Genomic DNA, 22,671 nt, shown 5'->3' with positions numbered 1-22,671 from the left:
ACAATAAAATGTATGGATTTAAATAATTAATGACATTATTAATATTATTTTTTTAACAGTACAAATTAGATTGCTTTTAAATTTTAGGATGGGGGTCCTTCACATCAGGATGATCATATTTGGAGGTCCGTGGCATCTAAAGGATTGAAACCCCCTAGAGACAAGAGGATCCTACGTTGTTGAATTAATATCAACATTCTGCCACTATCTGGCTGTGTACCGCAATTACACACAAGCCATTTTTTAAATGTAGTGCTGTTCTTCGTAGGCCTACTTTCTGAATTGTTTACTGATTATTGTGTCATGTCACGTGAATCCGTTTTCCTACACCACTATTTTCATGTCTGGTGATCTAGATGCGCAGACCTACAATCCTGGACTTTACAATAATGAATCGCAGTATAGGCTTTATATGAATCGCCATGATGACAACCTTGCAGACAAAGCCAGTTGTCGACATTTTCAGCTGTGTCCTGTAACGACGAAGTCTCTTTTTTCCTTTTTTTTTTTTTTTTTTTGTGTGTGTGTGTGTGCAAATGGTTTAGTGCTGTTTGAGAGCGATAACAATACTTTAATGCTTGGATGAACATTAATATGACCAGTAGATGGCAGTAATGATAAACCAAATTCAGTTCTTAACCTGCAAACCACCATCGAGGTCAGTCAGAACATGGCGGCGGCATGGAAGCTCCTCGGCACGGGAATGGGGTTTCTGCAGTCGTCCTTGCCGGTTTGTAGACAGGTAAATTTACTGTAAAAATTATAATGTGTGAATGCAAAGTCTGTAATGACTTTTAATGCATTGTATTTGTGTTTTGATGGTGTTGTATTTCAATTGTGATCCCGTTGGACACTGTAATGTTAGACCAAGAGATGCTGGTGACATTTGTATTTTACGTCTGTCAGAAAGATTCATTTTTAGTCATTTGAATTTGTATAAGTTGTAAGGGGTTTTGTAAGACCTGAAAATGAATCTACAAATGTAAGACCCTATGGAAGACCTTTTAAAATTAATCTACAAATGTAAAATATAACGCTTTATAAGGTTTCGTTATTTATTATTAGTTAACATGAACTAAGAATTAACAATACTTCTATAGCATTTATTAATCTTAGCTAATGTTAATTTCAGCATTTACTAATACATTATTAAAATTGTTATATTTGCTGAGTTAATGAATCGTAAACTAACATGCATAATCAATGAACAGCTGGATTTTAATTAACTGTCATTAACAGATTAATAAATACTGTAACACATGTATTGCTCATGGTTAGATCATGTTAGTTAATACACTTACTAATGTTAACAAACAAGACCTTATTGTAAAGTGTTACCATAAAATCTCATTTGATGTCCTTCAGGCCTACAGAAGTTCACTTGGAGTGGTGGAGCAGGTCAGGAGCTACTATGTTGACTGGAGGATGGTACGGGATGTGAAAAGAAGACAAATGGCATTTGAATATGCAGATACGAGACTGCGCATCAATGCCATTAGGAAGAATACTATTTTGCCAAAAGAGCTACAGGTATATTCAAAGTCTTGCGGTTTCACTTCAGTTCTAGTTTATACTCAGTTTTTCATTTACATGAATGGCTTGCAACCTTTAAAATCCTGCAAAAATAAATGATTTTATGCTATTTAACTCATTTACAAAGTCAGTAACCTTTATTTTGACATTTTAATGAAATGTCAAAATGTTGCTCTAAAACTAATAATAATAATGGCCATGTCTTCATGTTTATGTATTCAGGAGATAGCTGATAAAGAAATAGCCGCACTTCCTCGAGACAGTTGTCCCGTGCGCATTCGCAACAGGTGTGTGATGACATCACGTCCACGTGGAGTGAAGCGCAGGTGGCGTCTTAGCCGAATTGTTTTTCGGCATTTAGCGGACCACAACCAAATGTCTGGAATACAGAGATCAATGTGGTGATCAACCATGGGATTGTATAAGTGGTCATTCGTACAACCTTGTCATTCAGTGTATGAGCTTTACAATCTATGAATGAACTTGAGCTTGAGTTTGTTATGCCATTAGAAGTGAAGATATTCTTACGAAAGTGCAAAGACACAGAGCTGGAAAACAAACAAGCACCTGCTCAAAAGAGTTTTCTTTTCTGCTCAATTGATTCAGATTGATGGACTGATGGCAAATCTAATATAAGTTATGTTATTGTAGATACAATAAAAAAGTGTAATGTGCTACTTTTGTGTTTTGTGATTTATTTGCATTTTTTTGTGTGTGCTCTATTCAGGTTTTATGTATCTAACCTTATTGTGGATTACTTTATCTCTTTGTTTGGTGTCACACTTAAACATAATTTAGTTTTACAAAAAGAGGAAGATATTTAACCTATCAACAAGACAAAGTAAATAATTTATTGCATGTTTCTTTGAAAATGTATTCAATAATCTGTGCATTTACAGATGAACACCTTACATTAAGCAACAGTAAATTAGTACATTTTAGCTAAATAAGAATATTTTGTGATTGATAAACTGTTTATATATGCACAATGGGTGTGTATGTGTGTGTGTATATATATATATATATATATATATATATATATATATATATACATACATACATATACAGTACAAAAGTTCAAGGTACAGGTACAGTACAGGTCAAAAGTTTTGAAACATTAAGTTTTTTTATATTTTTGAAAGAAGTCTCTAATGCTTATCAAGGCTGTGTTTATTTGATCAAAAATACAGAAAAAAACCCCAGTAATATTGTGAAATATTATTACAACTTAAAATAATAGTTTTCTATTTGAATATACTTTAAAAAATAATTTATCCCTGTGATGCAAAGCTGAATTTTCAGCATCATTACTCCAGTCTTCAGTGTCACATGTGACATCCAGTCTATCACATGATCCTTTAGAAATCATTCTAATATTCTGATTTATTATGAGTGTTGGAAACAGTTCTGCTGCCTAATATATTTGATGAATAAAAGGTTAAAAAGTATAAACTGCATTTATAAAAAAAAAAAATCTAATAATACAAATCTTATTTACTATCACTTTTTATCAATTTAACACATCCTTGCTGAATAAAAGTATTGGTTTATTTCAAAAAAAGAAAAAGAAAAATACTGACCAGTAGTGTATATTGTTGTTACAAAAATTTGCTTCTTTTTTTTTTTTTTTTTTTTTACTTTTTATTCATCAAAGTATCCTAAAAAAGCATTATTATTATTATTAAAAAGCAAATATTAAGCAGCAGAACTGTTTCCAACTTTGATAATGAATCATCATATTAGAATGATTTCTAAAGGATCATGTGATAGACTGAAGTAATGATCCTGAAAATTCAGCTTTGCATCACAGAAATAAATTATAATTTAAAGTATAATAAATTGAAAACCAATTATTTTAAATTGTAATAATATATCACAATATTACATTTTCTGTATTTTTGATCAAATAAATGCAGGCTTGATGAGCAGAAGAAACTTCTTTCAAAAACATTAAAAATAGTAATGTTTCCAAACTTTTGACCTGTATTTACATTTACATTTAGTCACTTAGCAGACGCTTTTATCCAAAGCGACTTACAAATTAGGACTAAATTAAGCGAGTCATCATGAAGAGGCAAAAACAACAACAACGCAAGAAGTGCTCAAAATACGAAGTTCAGGCATTATTCAGAGTAGCATAAGCCTGATAAGTGATGTTTCAAAGGGAAAGAATTTTTTTTTTTTTTTTTTAATGAGGTTAAGTGCTCACGGAATAGATAGGTTTTCAGCTGTCTTTTGAAGGTTGTCAGGGATTCTGCATTCCGGATGAGGGTGGGGAGAGTGTTCCACCAGCATGGAACTGTGAATGAGAATGTTCTGGAAAGTGATTTTGTGGCTCTCTGTGATGGAACCACGAGACGTCGCTCTTTGACCGATCGTAGGCATCTGGTAGGGATGTAGACTCGTAGGAGTGAGTGAAAGTAGGAGGGAGCTGAGCCTGTGATAGATCTGTAAGCAAGCCTCAATGCCTTGAACTTGATGCGAGCAGCGAGAGGTAGCCAGTGCAGAGAGATGAACAGAGGAGTGACGTGGGCCCTCTTGGGCTCGTTGAAGACAAGACGAGCTGCAGCATTCTGGATCATCTGTAGGGGTTTGGTTGCAAATGCTGGAAGTCCGGCCAGAAGAGCATTACAGTAGTCAAGCCTAGAAATGACCAGGGCCTGGATGAGAAGTTGTGTTGCATGCTCAGTTAGGAAAGACCTGATCTTCCTGATGTTGTGCAGTGCAAACCTGCATGATCGAGCTGTCTTTGAAATGTGATCTGTGAAGGTCAGCTGGTCATCAAACGTTACTCCAAGATTTCTGACCGACCTTGATGGGGTGATTGATGATGAATCTAGCTGGATAGTGAGGTTGTGCTGTAGAGACGGATTGGCAGGGAGGACGAGAAGCTCAGTCTTTGCCAGGTTGAGCTGCAGGTGATGTTCCTTCATCCATGTGGAGATGTCCGCCAGACAGCTTGAGACCCGTGCAGCTACTGTGGGATCATCTGGTTGAAACGAGAGGAAGAGCTGTGTGTCATCAGCATAGCAGTGGTAGGAGAAGCCGTGTGCCTGTATGATGTGTCCCAGTGATGTGGTGTAGATGGAGAAGAGGAGGGGACCAAGAACTGAACCCTGGGGAACCCCTGTGGTCAGTTGATGTGCTCTGGATACCTCGCCTCTCCATGCGACCTTGAAGGACCTACCTGTGAGATAGGACTCAAACCAGTGGAGTGAAGTTCCTGTGATGCCCAGTGATGAGAGGCTGGACATAAGGATCTGATGATTCACAGTGTCGAAGGCAGCAGACAGATCCAGGAGAATGAGGACTGAAGATTTGGAAGCAGCTTTTGTGATCCGTAGGGCTTCTGTGACTGACAGTAATGCAGTCTCAGTTGAATGCCCTTTCTTGAAGCCGGATTGGTTGACGTCCAGCTGGTTGTTTAGAGACAAAAAGGATGTTACTTGGTTGAAAACAGCTCTTTCAAGTGTCTTCACAATGAATGGTAGGAGAGAGATAGGTCTGTAATTCTCTACAAATGATGTGTTTAGCGTTGGTTTTTTAAGCAGTGGAGTAACCCGAGCCTGCTTGAATGCTGTGGGGAAAGTGCCAGTATGGAGGGATGAGTTGATGATGTGTGTGAGTGATGGTAGAAGTGTGGGAGAGATGGCTTGTAGAAGGTGTGAGGGGATGGGGTCTAGAGGGCAGGTGGTAGGGTGACTGGAGAGGAGAAGTGTAGATACTTCTTCCTCGGTTAGCGAAGAAAAGGAGGACAGAGGGATATTGGCTGTGGAAGGGGTCGGTCTGGGTTCCTGTGTGTGTGGAGCTGAGAACTGACTGCTGATAGCTGTTGTTTTGTTGGTGAAGAAGTTTGCAAAATCGTCAGCAGTTAGGGAGGAGGCGGGTGGTGGTGGAGGTGGACAGAGGAGAGAGTTGAATGTCTTGAAGAGTAATCGTGTGTTGGAGGAGCTGTTGATCTTGTTGTGGAAGTATGAAGATTTTGCAGCATGAACATCAACAGAAAAGGAAGAGAGGAGAGATTGATACATACTCAGGTCAGATGCGTCTTTTGATTTGTTCCATTTCCTCTCCGCTGCCCTGAGTTCGGTCCGGTGTTCACGAAGAACCTCAGACAACCAGGGGTTGGAGGGAGTAGCGCGTGCTGGCCTGGAGGAGAGAGGGCAGATAATGTCTAGAGAAGAGGTTAGAGTGGAGAATAAGGTGTCCGTTGCGGTATTCACATCCAGAGATGAGAATTGTGAGGGTGGGGGAAGAGAAGATGACACGGCAGAGGAGAGATGGGAGGGGGAAAGTGAGCGCAAGTTTCGCCTGAAAGTGACTGGTGGGGGGGTTGGTGGTGCAGGGGTAGAGAGTTGTAGACTGAAAGTAATGAGGAAATGATCTGAAACATGGAGGGGTCTCACCAAAATGTTCTCTGTGGTGCAGTTGCGTGTGTAAACCAGGTCCAGTTGGTTGCCTGATTTGTGAGTACCTGAGGTGATGAGTCGTTTGAATACTGTATACACACACACACACAATCGTATTACTATACAATTGTCTTTTTACTGAGATGGTCAACATGTGTTGTTTTAATGGTGCTGTATAAATAAAAGTGACATTGACACACACACACACACATATATATTTATATATAGAAATACACATTACCTGATAGATAATGTAATAAATGTGCAGTAATGTAATTCATAAAGTAACTATAATCTGATTAGTCGTATTTGGTTTTGTAAGAATTATTTTGTAATTAAGGACTTTTATTTTGAATTGACATAACGCGGAAGCAAGAATCTTTCTAGAAAGAAACAGCGCTTCATGCATTCTAGTGGACACACGTTGACAAATTGAAAGCAAAGATCATTTTCATAACTTCGATAAAATTGTTGTGGATAGTTTCTCCAGGACAGCGATGGACATCAATGAACTGGTATAATGTTCTGTTTTTCAGTGTTTTAGTCATTGTAATGGCATGTAGTGAGAATATACAGCGGTCTGCTAGGTTTATTCTCGCCCGGCTTATGCAGTGGCATAAATAAGCTTATAAATGTGAATGAAACTCATGTTTTACTAAGAAATCTTATGGGATAATATACATGTTGGGTGAATTAAATATTACTAGGCAGTGAGTTGACAGCTGCTGAACTCACCTGTTCTGTAATGAACATTAATATCAGATGTGACTTTGTGTATCTAGATCGCCGGTCTTGAGAGTGATTTGAAAGAGATCACGAATCTGATAGAGAAATGTGAACGACAGCGCGTGCGGGACGTCTTGACGCAAGAGCACAAGAAAATAGAGAAAGAGCTGGCACAAAAACAACGAGAGCAGAAACTGCAGCAAGCCAAGAAAGACTCTGGAGACAAAACTGAAACAACACTCAAAGGATACACAGTCAAAATCAACAATTTTGGTGCGTTCATACCTAATGATAATAGGTATAGGCTGTTCCACCGTGATAAACATTGTCTAATTGGCTACACGTGTCGTTTGTCTCTATTTTAGGATGGGACCAATCTGACAAGTTCGTCAAAATCTACATCACACTAAAAGGAGTGCATGCTATTCCAGCTGAAAATGTTGAGGCTAACTTCACAGAGAGGTGTGGTCTCTCATTAAATATTGCTGAATTTTGGTTTGTGTTATCATTTTTATTATGGTAAAACCATGGACATATATTTCGGCAACACTTTACAATAAGGTCTCATCTGTTAAAATTAGTAAATGCATTACCTAAGATGAACTAACAATGTCCAATATATATATATAAAAAGCATTTATTAATCTTTATTAAAATTAGTTAGAAAATTGTATTGGTCATGGTTTGTTTGATAGTTTACAGTGCATTATTTAATGCAACACAACTTTTAATTTTACAAATATATTAGTAAATGATGAAATTAAAATGGACCTTTATAAATAAAATATGTAGAAGTGTTTTTAGTTCATGTTAACTAATGTAGTTAACTAATATTAACAAATGAAACGGTATTGTTCAGTGTTGCCCAAATTTCTTATTTATTATTGTGTCCAATGTTTATTTATTCAAAATTCAAAGTCGGGGAGAGTGGGGCTGTGCCACAGAGATAAATTCTTTAAAAACGTATTATATATATTTTATTATTATAATATATATATAATAGACGTGCATAAATTTGCTTTGACAAAGTGAATTTTTACAAGTTCAGCATAAAGTTACATGTTAGCTACTGTTATCTCTCAGTTGCAGGCACCTGTAAATTTACCTTTTTTAGGTATATGGTCATGCCACAAAATGTATTTACTAGGTTAAGAGGGTGAAAATCTTTTTGCATCATGGTGTTCTTAATGGTCGATAAGTGTAACCACTGCTCTCGTGTTGTTACAGAGGTTTTAATGTTCTAGTCAAAGATCTGGATGGGAAGAACCATCAAATGACAGTCAACAACCTTTTATTTCCCATTATTGTTGCAGAGAGTAGTAAAAAGGTTTGTCACTTTCTTAATGTTATTGTATATTCTGTTGCTAAATTGGTTAAAATTGTATATATAAAAAGGTTTGACGATTTATTTGTTTACAGATAAAAACAGACATGGTCCTTATCATGTGCAAGAAGAAGTCAGCAAAAAAATGGGAATGCTTGACACAAGTAGAAAAACTGTCTAAGGAGAAAGAGTGAGTCAAATGCGCACACTTTCATTCTCTATTCATTTTCCTTTTTAATTTTTTTTTATTTGAAAACAAGATTTTAAATTGAATGGTGTAGATTTATGCATAAAAATAATGAATATTATAATGTAAATTAATATGATCCAAAATAAAATAAAAATAATACATTTGTAATCATGAGTTATGTTTATTATTATTTTAATATGAGAAGAAAAAATATTTAACTGCAGTATGCACTGCTATCAGAGTTAGTCAGCATTGTACCAAATTTGGTTCTGCAAATTATGTTTATAAGTCATAAAATGGTAACATATCTGTTTCAGCAAACCCAGCTCGAATGAGAACGCTGATCCAAGCGAGGGGCTGATGAGCGTACTGAAGAAGATCTACACCGATGGAGATGATGAGATGAAACGCACTATCAACAAGGCCTGGGTTGAGTCTCAGGAGAAGAAGGGCAAAGCAGATGATCTTGACTTCTAAGCCAACATATTGATCTGCTTCCACATTCACACCAATTCAGCTGTTGCACACATGCCATTCCACTTTATTATTTTATGCATTTTTGTACTTTGTTCTTGTTAAATGCAGCTGTTAAAGAACAATGTTTTTTAAGTGTTTTCATCCCCATTATAATTCCTATCAACAAATGTTCAGTGGATTATCATTCAATATCATTCCTGCAGTTAGGACCATATACCTAAAAAGTGGAAAATAAAAAATAAAATAAAAAAATATGAAAAAATATCACTTCTGATGTTGTTGATTTTTTTTTTTGTGTGTGTGTGGGGGGGGTGGGGGCTAAATGATCCATGTTCAGAACAGTATTACATTTACATTTAGTCATTTAGCAGACGCTTTTATCCAAAGCGACTTACAAATTAGGACTAAATTAAGCGAGTCATCATGAAGAGGCAAAAACAACGCAAGAAGTGCTCAAAAAACGAAGTTCAGGCATTATTCAGAGTAGCATAAGCCCGATAAGCGAGGTTTTAAAGGGAAAGGGAAGGTTTTTTTTGTTGTTGTTTTTGGTTAAGTGCTCACGGAAGAGATGGGTTCGTTGTTGAAATATTGCTGTCATGCAATAAATATTAATATGATGTGCAATCAGACAGGGGACACACAGTATTTAAAATAAAATAAACTGGATATGATGGAAAGGAAAACAGTATATTTGTTGATTATAATTTTAATACGATCTCAGACTGCTTTTTTTAGAGCATGGGGTTCTAAAATTGGAAAACAGAAAGTTATTATCACTTATGACGTTCCAGCAGATTCCTTATATGGACAAAGCCAAAGGCATTTTGGATATGAAGGAAAGCAATATGTGTTAATTATTATTTTAAAACGGTCTTAGAACATAATGTGCGTTTTTAAGTGAAAACAAAACGTAGTAGTTTACTTATCAAGGCACAAGGGGGCGCATGAAACCACGAGTTTTTTTAGTTCAGTATATTCCACAATGACGCAATTTGGCTTCATCCTCGTGAAAAAAAATGCCTGTGTGTATGCAGTTCAATAGTTCAATTGTTTTGAATATGTCTGCTTTCAACTCTGAATGTTACATGATAAAAACACTCACGGCGGCCATATGTGTATTTTGTTTTCACGCAGTATGACACGAAATTATTAATTAATCCTCACACTTGACCAGTATTAAACAGTTAAATCGATAATGCTAAAAAAAAAAATCATATAAAAAAAAACTTTATTGGCACATGTCGTTTTGTACAAAAACCCTAAGCAGAGGAAAACAGAACCACTTTTAATAAACCATTCAGTGCATGTCATCCAGAGAGATCCATAATCACGTCAACCGTGATTGGATGATGTGTTCTCAGGTTTTCATTCACTTTTCTCCAGCACTTTCATATGCGAGTCTCTCTGATCTTTGATTGAATCTCCACCAGCCAATGACGTTGATTCTTTTCAGACGTCCCCGTCTTTCGGCCCCGCCTGTGCCCATGACGTCACGAACAGTTTATATACTGCTTGACTCAGGCGTCCGGGCATGTTTGATTCACAGGACTAGAGAACTTGGCCAGACTTTGGGACTTCACATAAAGGAGGTTATTTTCTAAAGCGAAGGATCTATATTAATGAATGGATCCTGCTCGTTTTACCACAGCGCAGCGTCTTTCCTGTAAAATGATGAATCCGGATTTGTTCAAACCGTCTCAAGCGGTTCAACCGCCCGCCAAGCCGAACCGGAGTAAATCAGAGCACGTTAAGACGGAGGTCGCGCAGGTGGTGGTTGACGCAAAGTCTGGAAGATCGTACTGTAAAGGAAAGCTTTTGGGAAAGGTACCACTCTTTTATATTTACGCCTTCAGACATCAGAGCTAATTATTTGAATAAATTATGCCATTTGTTAGTGTCTCGTGCCGCGTTTCCTGATATGCTGCTCTAACGTGGTCGCACGGTGCGCAATGTGTCAGTCTCTTGCGTGCTCGGCTGGTTTTGGGAGCTGTTCATGGGTGCACCAGAACCACTGGACCGCAACCCGCCCTGTCTGTGATTCTAGAACCTACCTGCTGGTTATAAGACCGTGTTGTCTTCCAATTTTGATCAAATACATATGGTTTTATGCAAAGACACTGTTTGCAATTATTGAATTGACTGGATTTTTAATGCGATTCCAGACACGATCCGATGTCAGGGAAAGATGAATGACTGAATGAATTAATGCATCAATGAAAAGGATGCTGCATTGCTTATGATCAGTGGAACCTATGACCACTGTCAGTTTCCCTCTCATGTTTCCAAAACAAGGCTCTTATTATTTTAATTAGACGATTGATTATCAGAAGGCTCATCATCAATCCTAGTTTTTAAAGTGCCGCATCATGGTGCGATGCTGTAAGGATGGTCTAGTGGGAAAAGAATACGTCATTCCTTTGTACATGTGTTGGGACCAGGGTCAGAAATTAACTAGGGATTGTGCAAAAATGACCCGAGATATTTGAAACGTGGAGGTGAACAAATTGTTTTAAAAAATCTTTGCATGTTGTTGTTTTTTTTAAAGGAAAACAGATGTTTTCTGCAGATTTAAAATGAATCCGACATGACAGCTGGTTTACTGAAGACCACTTTATTGGTTTAACGTTACTTGCAATCTCCCGCAAAATAAAAATATTCGGCAGCTACAAAAATTGTTGACCTTGATGTTAGAGATGTTTAACTTAAACTAACTAATTAAAAAAAAAAAAAAAAAAACTAACAAAGAACATGTTGTGCTTTTTTTTATAGATAATAGCCATAATTCTGTTTCTATTAAAGCATTTGCTAAATTGATGACACACTGTTTATATATGGTGCAAAGGGTAAAAATGCCATTTAAAATCAATTCCAGGTTGCAAATACTGGTCTGTACATATTGAACACCATAAAAGCTGGCTGCCTAGACCGAATTCTTGACATCAGTCGTGGAAAATATGAATCAAACGTTCAAACATGCTGGTAATCTCCACAGATATTGTCTTTGTCTGAAAAACTAGTTAGTTGCTTAGTCATTGAGTGTTGAGACTGTTGAACAGGGATCTGCATTTAATCATCACCTGTGTACACATTTTGAGTGATTTATTTTATAATGGCTTTTGTTTCTAGGGTGGTTTTGCACGATGCTATGAGATGACGGATCTTGCCAACAACAAGATGTATGCTGTGAAAGTTATTCCTCAAAGCAGAGTCTCGAAGCCACACCAGAGAGAGAAGGTAAATGGATAATTACCGAGTGCACATGTGAATCGTCATATTTCCAGCTTCCTCCTTGAATGTTTATATTCATTGTTTTTTTGTCCCACAGATCATTAATGAAATCGAGCTCCACAAAAGCCTCCAACACAAGCATGTGGTGAAGTTTTCCCATCATTTTGAGGACCAAGACAACATTTACATCTTCCTTGAACTCTGCAGTAGAAAGGTGAGCTGCTTTACTAAGGACAGACCTCTAATGTTCACATTTGGTGAAAACAAGGCACTGATTCTAATCCTGTGCTTCATATTTTCAGTCTCTGGCACACATTTGGAAAGCAAGACATACATTGACAGATCCAGAAGTCCGTTACTACCTCAGACAGATCATATCTGCGCTCAAATACCTCCACAACAAAGGCATCCTCCATAGAGACCTCAAACTAGGTATTGTTTTTGACTCTTTTTAGCCTGCTGTTTTAATCCTAGTTAGACATCCATAAGTTCATTTGGCTTGATAGTGCTATAACTTGTTTTTTCAGGTAATTTTTTTGTGAATGAAAACATGGATTTGAGATTAGGAGATTTCGGGCTGGCAGCAAAGCTGGAGACGGTCGAGCAGAGGAAGAAGTGAGTTTGCTTGCCTTTTATCCTCAATAGCTTTCATAGAAATGCACATGATCAGTGTGCTGACATAAAATGCCCTTTTTGCAGGACCATCTGCGGGACTCCAAACTACCTGGCACCAGAGGTCCTTAACCGACAAGGCCATGGGACGGAGTCAGATGTTTGGTCGCTGGGTTGTGTAATGTAAGTCTTTTCAAGTCTACTCTAGACCATTTTATGGTTATTTTGTAGACCAGGGAATCCCAAACTGCAGGGGGTTCATTTTTAAAATAAAAACAATAAAATAAATAAAATGCACTTTTCATTTGTTTACTTGCATATCACATGACCATTAATTGGTCATCAGAGAACCTCGAACATCCAAATGTGTTCCTAAATAACTAAAATATTAACTTACAATCTCAGGGGGACATTTTTTTTAGGTCTGACCCAAAAGATTGGAAATTTCTGGTGTCGTCTTATATATTAATATACTGTTTATATTATGGAAAGTCCCTACTTGATTTATGTTGCATCAGATGTGACCGCCTTGATGACAAGCTCTTTTCTGGTCTATTTAGGTACACACTCCTATGTGGGAATCCACCATTTGAAACCTTAGACTTGAAAGAGACCTACAAGTGTATTAAGGAAGTGAGATACAGCCTTCCTCCATCCCTCACTCCAGCTGCACAGAAGCTGATCTCCGCAGTCCTTCAGAAAAACCCCTGTGACCGCCTTACGCTGGATCAAATACTGGCCCACGAGTATTTCACAAAGGTTAGTAATCATTCATCTGTGTCCAAATGCAATTAAACCTTTTCCTTTTAACTTGATTATAAAGAGCAGTTTAAGTGTTTACTCTTCTTAACCAGTTCCCTATTTTAATTCAGCAGTCCTCTAATCTGTGTTTTTTTTCTCTCCCTCAGGGCTTCACTCCAGAAAAACTCCCTACCAGCAGCTGTGTGATGGTGCCTGAGCTTAATCCACCCAGCCCTGCTAAGAAGTTCTTCACCAAGATGGCTAAAAGCTTCTTTGGCAAGAAAAAATCAAAAGGTATGTACCCATTCGAACCACTCTTTCTATTTGAGATGTTTGGAACAGTGTTATTTTCATACTATTATCTTTATTAGCTTGCATTTTTTTTTATGTTTCCAGATTATTTTAATTTTAGTATTTAGTAAATTGCCATGCCGACTTTTCTAATTTAAGTTTAAGTTCATCATCAAATATGTATATTTTTATTTCATCTTTTTCTATTACTGAAAACATTAATAGTTTGTTAACAATAACACTGGTTTGGAATGAAACCTTAGTTTCTGTTATTGACCTAAAATTGTCATTGCAGCTGTTGAAAAGACCCCTTGTGAGGAGAAAGATGACATTTCTAAACTGGTGTCAGGCATGGTGAAACACTCCATCGGTCGGCAGATGAGCTACAAGACAATGGGAGTGAATGAGGTAATAATGCATGTCGCAGTTATGTGCATTAGTGCGTATTAATAGCGTCTCCGCTCCACGGCTGACTCATGACTGTCGTAGAAAGCTGCGTCAGTGTGTATACAGTTTTGCACCATAGCTGAAGTGGGCTCTGTGGGGACGTGTTTTGAAAGCCGCTGTAGATGAATGAGTACAGTATAGTCCACCTATTGTGCTGATTGTCTCAGAATAACTCCGTACTGACCAAACCCAACATTACAAAACCAAACCCACATATTAATCACATGACAAATAGATATTTTAAGCTTGAGACACAAGATAGGAAAATGAGTGTCCACTGTGCATGATAATTGCTTATAACTGAGCACAAGGAAGTATTTATGATTGTAAAAACATTGTGACTTCCTCTTAGGCCACTTCTCCCACGGTTCAACTGGCAAGCTCTGGCCCTCTGGACACCCCGGCCGAGGAGGAGTCCCGGAAGTCTGCATCGCGCTCCTTCAAAGGGACCGTCGCCAGCAGCACTGATGGTAAGGGACCGTAGCAGCTGATTTGCCCAGACATACAGCAGTAAATAGATTTGGATGTGCATGTGTGAGGCCTATTTTATTTTAGACTCAACCCCTCAGGCTTTCAGTGGCAGCCATTAAAAACAAGTTTGTCCAAAAACATCGTGCCCTAATTCATTTTTATTTCTTTGCTGAGTTTAGCAGCAAGATGACTTGTCATTTTAACACTTCATATATTTGGCTGGCACTTAAGTTGTACCTCTCTTTTATATTTACACTACCAATCAAAAGTTTAGGGTCAGGTGAAATTTCTATTCTTGAAAAAAAAAAAATCCTAAAATAAATTATCACGGTTTCCACAAACATTACGCAGCACAACTGTTTTCAACATTGATAATGAATGCTTCTCGTGCACCACATCGGCATGTTAGAAGGATCATGTCGCACTAAGGACTGGAGTAATGATGCTGAAAATGTAGTTTTGCCATCACATGAATAAATTTGCATTTCAGTGCTCTTAAAAATAAAAATCTTTTTTATAATTATATATTTTTTTGTGTACTGTTTTGTTTCTGCCTGTAAATAAATAAATGTATTTCCTTTTTCCCCCTCAGCTTGTGACGATATCCCTACCCCTGCTGCTGTAGCCGAATCTGCCATGAAGGTTCTTAACAGCTGCTTGTCTTCCATGCCAACAGGTTTGTTCCCACACTCTGTTCACACCGAGGTGCTTAAGCAATGGCCATTTTCAAGGTTTACTCTTAGGCCATTGATCATGTACTCAAATATTGTCCTTCCCTCTTCCAGCTTCAAAAAACCCACCCTGCCTTTCCAAAACCAAGCCTTTTATCTGGGTAACCAAGTGGGTCGACTACTCCAACAAATACGGCTTCGGTTACCAACTCTCCAATCAAAACGTCGGCGTACTCTTCAACGAAGGCACTCATCTGAGCCTGTGTGATCAGCGGAGGTACGTCAGCTTGCTTTCTGTTCTCTAATGAGCCTCCAGTTTGGCATTTTGGACTGAGCTTTGATTGACCCACATAGAGTGCTTAAATGTTTTAAGCTTTACTTTTACTTGTGCAATTCTAATTCTCCTTTATTTTTTATTCTTCTGCAGGACTGTACATTACTGTCTGACAAACAACAAACACTTTAGCTTTCCAGCTGACGCTTTACCAGAGAAGCTCCAGAATCAAAAACACATAGTGGATTTGATGGCTAACTACATGGAGCAGAATCTTATGGAGGTAAGTTCATAAATTGGTCCATAATTGAAACATTTGAATTGTAAGATAATCTAAGATAACAGTTTAAATGATAATATTATTTAAAAAATTTTTTTTAAATAAATTAAACTTCAGCACTAACCTTTTAACCATATTGTATTATATAAAAAAATGTTAATTTTTTTTTTTTTAAATAAAATGTTTAAATGATTATCTTATTTTAAATATTTATATCCTATTTTAAATCATTTATAAATCATTAATCTGTATAAAATAAAGCTATTTATATAAAGTGTTATAGTTTTAAAATAAGTTTTCCTTTTTGTAGGGGGGAGATGTCAATGGTGAGAACCAGCCACCTCCAAGCTCTTCTCCATTACTGCTGCAGTGGATCAAGACTGATCACGCCTTAGTCATGCTCTTTGACAACCGAACCCTACAGGTGAGTCTCCGATTGTGCAGGAACGACAGATGAAACATTGACGATTTGGCCACTGACCAAAATTGAACGACTGACCTTGCTTGGCTGATGCAGTTCATAACGTTTCCCTCTGCTTCTGCTCTCTTTCCCAGGTTAACTTTTACACGGACCACACGAAGATAATCCTGAGCAAGACCTCGGACTCTTTGTACCTGCTGACGTACATCAGCAAGGAGCGCGTCTCTTATTCCTACCCTCTGAACATGCTATCCGAATGGGGCTGTGCTCCGGAGCTCCGGCAGCGGCTTCATTACGTGGTGCAGCTTCTCCAGCACTACACCAACGCATAAATGAACCCCGCGGAACCGCTGTTCTGCTTCGTATTACAATTTGCTGCTTACCGCTTCAATTTGGGAAGCAAAAAAGGACTATGACAAAGAAATTCAGGGGAAGCTTCCACCTTGCCACGAAGATCTCCTGTCCTTGGTCATCGGCTGGCCTCTTTGAACTATGGTGCACTATTCTTTTTTTTATTTTTGCAACTGAGCCTACACCAACAGTATCACACTACCAGCTTGACTCACAGTGTGCACAACCAAAATTTGAGCCCGTTCATTTTATTTAGATTTTTAGCTGGACTGAAGTGCAGATGGCATAAAACTCACAGGGTTCTTAAGCGTCTTGCTTTTGCTCGCAGTGTCTCATGCACTGCGCAAGATGGGCTTGGCTTTTTATGCTCGATCACTTGGCCTTTTTTTTTTCTTTTTTTTTTTAAAGACTTTTATTTCACTAAATGGTACACAAACTAGAAGAGCTACGGACACCAAATGGTTATTCTTTTAATGAGTTTAGTTTTAAAGATGGCAGAGGTGAATAGCTAAGGTGGAACTGTAATTCATGGAGGAGCAGTTAGGAGTGGGAGTGACTAAAGTGCCTTTCTGATGGATTCCTCTGTGCAATAATGGCCCTGAATCTCAAGCTTGAGTCACAAAGGGAATGAGACGGGCTTTATATAGTCTTCATATTCGGTTTTCCAAGCAAATTAGGCAGGAGTGGGGGAAGAAACACTACAAATACACACCTGATATAAGCTTTTTGCTCTTAAAAGTTATTATATCCCTAATGTCTGTACTTGAGGGAAAAAAAAGATTATGTACTCAGTGTGCCTCCAGCTTTGTTTACTTGACATGCTCCATCATAAGTAATCATAATGTCCTCAAAACTGTGACCTTGGCTGTAAGTGATGTGTTTAGAATACCAACATTGTGAAAGCCATTACTCTCTCAGACAAATCCTAACTAGTATTATTAATTAATTGTGGCACGTGTTATATTTATTTTTTTATTTATAGTTTTTTATTTATTGATGTAACATAATTGTATGGTGTCAACACTGGGATATGTTCAGTATGATCACTTTTTATGTATTGGGAGAGTGGGGGGGAATAAAGTTTATTGAAAATATAAACGTTCTGTCTCTCATGATTACTTTTTCCAGTTTTAAAAGAAAAACAATGTAAATTATTTTTATATATAAAAATAATCTCATTATGAAATATTTTTCTCTAGTTCATGTTGGCCACAAATATTGGCACCCAATTATTGCAATGTCCTTTTCCCAAGATAACAGCTCTGAGTTGTCATCTATAATGCCTGATGAGTTTGGAGAGAACCTGACTATGGATCAGAGATCATTCCTTCCATCTCCAGATCCTTCAGATGCCTAGCTTGATGTTGGTGCTTCTCTTCAGTTCAGCCCACTCATTTTCTATAGGGTTCAGGTCAGGGGACTGGGACAGCCATGGCAGAAGCTTCATTTTGTGTTCAGTGACACATTTTAGTGTTGAAATTGATCGTTTGTTTTGGATCATTGACCTGATGGAAGATCCAACCACGGCCCATTATAAGATTTCTAGCAGAAGCGGTCAGGTATTGATTTATCTGTTCGTATTTGCTAGAATCCATGATACCATGAATCTGAACAAGATGTCCAGGACCTCCAGCAAAAAAATAGACCCACAACATTAAATATTCAGCTGTATATTTAACCGTGGGCAACTCTTTTTTTATCCTATATGGTGAGTTTGCTGGCAAAAAAAGCATTTTTTTTTTTCGTCTGACCACAGAACCAGGTTCCTTTTGAAGTTCTAGTTGTGTCTGACAACTGAATATGCTGGTTTGTTTTTAGATGATCGAGGAGGATGATTTAGATGATTTTTCTTGAAACCCTCCCATGGTGATGCAGGTGGTGTTTGATAATAAAAAAAAAGAAATTGGGCTTTCTGACCCCAAGACTCAACTAATCTCTGCAATTCTTCAGCTGTGTTCCTTGGAGAGTCTTTGGCCATTCAAACTCTCCTCCTCACCTTGCATTAAGACAACATAGACACATGTCCTCTTCCAGGCAGATTTGTAATCTCTTTAGTTGATTGGAACTTCTTGATTATTGCCCTGATGGAGGAAATGGGGATTTTTTAATGCTTTAGCTCTTACTGCCACTTTCTATTTAGTGAAGCTCAGCAATCTTTTGCTGCACATCAGAACTATATTCTATATTAGAGTATATTCTGGAAATACCAAAAGGATAAACAATGCAGATTTATTTTCACTGCCACCTATTTACCAAGGGTGCCAATAATTCTGGAGTTGACAGTATTATACTGTGTTTTACTGTGTTTTTGAATGCAGCCTTGGTAAGCATAAGCGACTTCTTTCAAAAACATTAAAAATAACTTAATATTCCAAACCAGATGACCATTGCTGTATTTTGTGTAATTATATGACCAGTATTTATTTTATATCTTTGAATTTTTAAACGTGTGCATTTTGTACACCCGAAATAAGAGATGTTGATTTAACTTTCATTCAAAGTACATACCATGTACCATAGCCACAGCAAACAGTGAGTGATTTTGGAAAACAGCAGATGTGTAGTTGTCAGTGTTGGGGTTGATCAAGCCACAGCTGGCCACCCTTATACCTTGTTTATCATTCTGCCCGACCACCACCTGGCACACAAGTTTATATCGTGGCGGATTGACATCTTTTAGCTTACTGAGAACTAGATCTGCTAACATCTGACACAGTTGGCTACAGCTGTCAGGACTGTAACTCACACCTTCCAAATAACTATCCAAAGTGGCCTGTAATATCTGCTGGGTCCTGCTGGCGCTGAAGTGGCACCCTGGTTCTGGTCCCATTCTGTAGGTGTTCTCCACATAGACTTCTTGGATGGGTTGGGGAAGGTAGAGTCCAGAGAAGCTCACTCTTCCTCCCTGGTGCCAGCCGGCGAAAGAGAACCGCTTGCCGATGGAGATGTGAGAAGTGCTGACGTTGGGGCTCAGGAACGATGACTCTGACGAGAGACCCGTCATGCCCCTGAGGAACAGGGGTCTGTGGTGGGGCTGGTCCTTAGATTGGTCTTTGGAGCTTCGGCGGGTGGAGATGGAGCCCAGACGTCTCCTCGGAGGCCCTGAGGTACCTGGTTCTGTGGTCAGGGAGCGATTGAACTGAGCTAAAGTCTCCTGTGACAGCGGTAAAGGCTGATTGGCCATGATGAAGAAATCTGCGAGGAGACAAATCACATTGTATCGATATAGCCTTGTTCAAAAAGTGAAAGTTTGAACATGCTTTGGGCATTAGAGTGTCAAGTTCAGTATCCTGTTCATTATATCTGTAGAAAGTTGAGGCACAAAAGACATCAGTTCTTGAGAATTACCCATGTATTTGTTGAAAAAGATGTGAACTTACAGGAAGGTAAACTCTGTAAAAGAGGTCATGCAAGTTCAATTATTGAATTCTTACAGTGTGAGACTAAGGGCCTTTCCCAGTAACACAAACTGAATACTAATTACTATAGCTTCCTCAAAGACACAGGTTTCTAAATTAAATAATTTCCTTGATCAAAAAACATTTATATAGATCAAATTTAAAAGACATTTGAGATTTAATAGTTATAGGACAAACTATTACTCAGGAATCTGGCCCTCATAAATCCATTGGTATGGGATGTATGTACTCTTTGTAACTTGTTATTCTTTCTTATAAAGGGTGTCTGGCCAGAGCTGACATCAGGGGGAACTACCAGGATCATAGTCGCAGACACTGTGACTAGGGGGGTCCTACTAAATCAATGTTTATGGGTGTATGGGGGCTGGGGTCCAACATTACAATTTTGTCCCAGGCCCTATGAATTCGTGTCCAACAAAATCACTTCAAAAGGTGTTTACAGTAGGCCAATAAAAAGGCCAGACTAAGGAACTGAGAGCGACAATATGACAGTATGACGAGTCACAATTTCATCATAAGAAAAACAATGTTGTGTCAGCTGGAATTCAACCAAACGTGTTTCTAAAAACACATGAATAATCCTTAAAAGCTCATATTGTAAAACAGTCAAGCCAAAGTGCTAAATTTGAATGTTTTTGCACTTAAAAATCAATGACCTGAAGTTGTTCATGAAGGAAAAAAATGGACCAAATACCATCAAACTACTGTTTGGAACTGATCTACTGGCAAACACACACACAAAAATGTTTTGGTTTTTGTTGGATTTTTTTTGCGAATGTTAGATATGCCCAATAAAATGACTAATTTCATGACTGAAAAAAGGCCCTTGAGATGCTAATCAAAAAAACATGAATTAATTTTTATGAATCTCTTTTGCTGAGGTTTATATTCTCATGGTATAATAAAGAGGATCAATTTTAATTGTTAATGATTTATTCGCCCAGAATCAAAGGAATGGTTTTCGAGACACATCTTCTTGAGTCCAGACCTAGATCAACTGCAGATGATGATAACAATTGAAAACCATTACTATTGCATCAGGTTTAAGGTTTTTCATGGAAGCCAACCCGAAGAGCTTATTTAAGAGAATGAGGTGCTTTTTAATGTATGAAACACTTTTTGATCAGCACCGTCAGGGAAGTTCCCACCTGTCTGTACAGTGAAATGTTGTTAGAGTCCTCAGACTGAGAGTACCACACCTCAGGTTCGGTTCACTGCTCTTCTGCCTTTCCACAGTCTTTGCCTCCACACCACTCTTGAGTGATAATAATCTATGTGTCAAAACATATACACACACCACAGTTTACTGCTCTACACTCATGTAGAAGAGTTACAGCAAGTAAGGAGATGAAACATGTGAAAGTACAGGTATGGGTAGAAGAGAGTATGAGTCTTTCATTTCTGAGTCACTAGAAAAGAACATCAAGTTCTACATCCTCACTCTGATAAAATCATTTAATGAGCACATCCTTACCGTCAGCTTCCACGCCATGAGCAGCAAGAAAGAACAAGGTAAAATCACTCTTGAGTCAGAGATGTTCAACATGAACTTCAAAGTTACTCAGAGGAGCACATATTGTCTTAATTGTGTTACAATATATTTGTGTGATACTTCCTGGCATTTAAACATTTTGTCAGAATGGATTAAATTTCAACTTGATAACATTCATCACGTCCTACATATAAAATATCACAAAAATATGTGTCTCAGAAACCCCAGATGACTTTTTAAAAATCAATTTTACTGTATTTTTTCCTATGTTTTTTCTAATAGGTTTCGGTAAATTGACACCAAACAGAAACATTGCCACTATATTATAAAACAACATCGTTTCTAAATAAGTTCATGCCTAATTTGTGTGGGTTAAAGCTTCAAAAACGGCTGTCAAAGGAATTTAAATAGGTTAGAGGACCATTTTAAAATAAATTAAAGAGAAAACAATTGGTAGAATTCCAAAATTACTAATATTATTTTGACGTTTACATCATTGGAGTCTCTGGGACCCACAACATAAAAACAGTAAAGTCAATCTTAAGTGATAATATGACTGCCAAAACCATCTATAAAAAAATTTAAAAATACCAAAATGTTTGTTAAGTGTAGAATTCGGTATCGTCACGAATCAGTGATGGGTTACCTTAATTCCTTACCCGTTTAGGAGCTCAATAAAATATGATTATTGTCGTATTCCAATGAGGGAGTCTCTTCACAATGTTGTCACTAAGTGGTCCACGCTCACTGTTGCGAGTGCATCTCTAAGCAAAGAGCAATCCCGTAAATTATTGTCAAAATGGGCTACATGGGCAGGCCCACTAAACAATGCCCCGCAAGCCAGGCAATCATTCACAAAGTGCTTTGAATAACCTGGATATCTGCCACGAACTTGCTTGTAGTCATGGAGAGCCTTTTATTTCAACTGTCCACTGTAGCCTGATTGGCTTATCAACAATTATGGCCAATGTTCGTAGTCATGGGTAATCAACTTTATTTTACCAGTAACATACATTTTTTGTTTGGTAAATGTTTTGCTATATGTTATTTTTGTATTTCCAATAGTGATATGGAGCTGATCTCTTGTATTTGAGAGCGAAAAGGTGCTGATCTCTGGTTGCCAGTGGGCTGTATCAGGCAGAACCATCTGTTTCCACTGCAATCAAGAGGAAAAGGAGGGCTGCAGTCACATTCAGACACAAGCAGCTAATCAAACGTTCCTCTGTGCTGATTCTCTGACTCACTAAACCAATTCCAGCAATGTCAGTCAGATATTTCAGAAAGAACTACTCAATAACTTTTGTGAGAATTATC

General features: G+C 37.8%; 4 protein-coding genes across 4 annotated transcripts; 3 read left to right on the top strand and 1 right to left on the bottom strand.

The window, feature by feature from the left end:
* The first annotated feature begins 612 nt into the window (after positions 1–612).
* On the top strand, positions 613–2,210 carry mrps14 (mitochondrial ribosomal protein S14). Its single transcript, XM_084120747.1, has 3 exons — positions 613–742; positions 1,366–1,530; positions 1,756–2,210. Exons 1-3 carry the CDS (start codon positions 671–673, stop codon positions 1,936–1,938), a joined length of 420 nt encoding a protein of 139 aa, XP_083976873.1. The 5' UTR covers positions 613–670; the 3' UTR covers positions 1,939–2,210.
* A 4,097-nt stretch (positions 2,211–6,307) lies between these two features.
* Positions 6,308–8,923, top strand: cacybp (calcyclin binding protein). Its single transcript, XM_084119662.1, has 6 exons — positions 6,308–6,457; positions 6,725–6,941; positions 7,034–7,130; positions 7,896–7,995; positions 8,088–8,182; positions 8,500–8,923. The coding sequence occupies exons 1-6, from the start codon at positions 6,440–6,442 to the stop codon at positions 8,657–8,659; spliced, it is 687 nt and encodes a 228-aa protein (XP_083975788.1). The 5' UTR covers positions 6,308–6,439; the 3' UTR covers positions 8,660–8,923.
* A 1,267-nt stretch (positions 8,924–10,190) lies between these two features.
* plk3 (polo-like kinase 3) lies at positions 10,191–17,544 on the top strand. The gene is made up of 15 exons (XM_084119531.1): positions 10,191–10,483; positions 11,786–11,893; positions 11,985–12,101; positions 12,190–12,319; positions 12,415–12,502; positions 12,587–12,682; positions 13,060–13,258; positions 13,408–13,534; positions 13,827–13,939; positions 14,331–14,448; positions 15,042–15,125; positions 15,235–15,397; positions 15,548–15,677; positions 15,985–16,098; positions 16,230–17,544. The coding sequence occupies exons 1-15, from the start codon at positions 10,283–10,285 to the stop codon at positions 16,425–16,427; spliced, it is 1,986 nt and encodes a 661-aa protein (XP_083975657.1). The 5' UTR covers positions 10,191–10,282; the 3' UTR covers positions 16,428–17,544.
* Positions 17,545–18,887: 1,343 nt separating this feature from the next.
* dynlt4 (dynein light chain Tctex-type 4) lies at positions 18,888–22,104 on the bottom strand. Its single transcript, XM_084119057.1, has 3 exons — positions 22,017–22,104; positions 21,014–21,136; positions 18,888–19,641 (listed from the first exon to the last, which is right to left on the bottom strand). The coding sequence occupies exon 3, from the start codon at positions 19,628–19,630 to the stop codon at positions 18,938–18,940; it is 693 nt and encodes a 230-aa protein (XP_083975183.1). The 5' UTR covers positions 19,631–19,641; positions 21,014–21,136; positions 22,017–22,104; the 3' UTR covers positions 18,888–18,937.
* Positions 22,105–22,671: the final 567 nt, after the last annotated feature.

The sequence above is a fragment of the Abramis brama genome (genome assembly GCF_963993115.1).
Source record: "Abramis brama genome assembly, chromosome: 7".
NCBI classification, from domain to species: Eukaryota; Metazoa; Chordata; class Actinopteri; order Cypriniformes; family Leuciscidae; genus Abramis; species Abramis brama.
Note: the sequence above shows the minus strand (reverse complement) of the source record. Positions and strands in the feature narration are given on the sequence as shown.

Excerpts from the sequence above, each read along its gene's own strand:
- mrps14 (XM_084120747.1), top strand. The coding sequence starts at position 671 with ATGGCGGCGGCATGGAAGCTCCTCGGCACGGGAATGGGGTTTCTGCAG. Across the intron at positions 743-1,365 it reads CCTTGCCGGTTTGTAGACAG|GCCTACAGAAGTTCACTTGG; the intron begins GTAAATTTACTG and ends GATGTCCTTCAG. Across the intron at positions 1,531-1,755 it reads TTTTGCCAAAAGAGCTACAG|GAGATAGCTGATAAAGAAAT; the intron begins GTATATTCAAAG and ends TTATGTATTCAG.
- cacybp (XM_084119662.1), top strand. Across the intron at positions 6,942-7,033 it reads AGTCAAAATCAACAATTTTG|GATGGGACCAATCTGACAAG; the intron begins GTGCGTTCATAC and ends TCTCTATTTTAG. Across the intron at positions 7,131-7,895 it reads GAGGCTAACTTCACAGAGAG|AGGTTTTAATGTTCTAGTCA; the intron begins GTGTGGTCTCTC and ends GTGTTGTTACAG.
- plk3 (XM_084119531.1), top strand. The coding sequence starts at position 10,283 with ATGGATCCTGCTCGTTTTACCACAGCGCAGCGTCTTTCCTGTAAAATG. Across the intron at positions 15,398-15,547 it reads AGCCTGTGTGATCAGCGGAG|GACTGTACATTACTGTCTGA; the intron begins GTACGTCAGCTT and ends ATTCTTCTGCAG. Across the intron at positions 16,099-16,229 it reads TTGACAACCGAACCCTACAG|GTTAACTTTTACACGGACCA; the intron begins GTGAGTCTCCGA and ends TCTCTTTCCCAG.
- dynlt4 (XM_084119057.1), bottom strand. The coding sequence starts at position 19,630 with ATGGCCAATCAGCCTTTACCGCTGTCACAGGAGACTTTAGCTCAGTTC.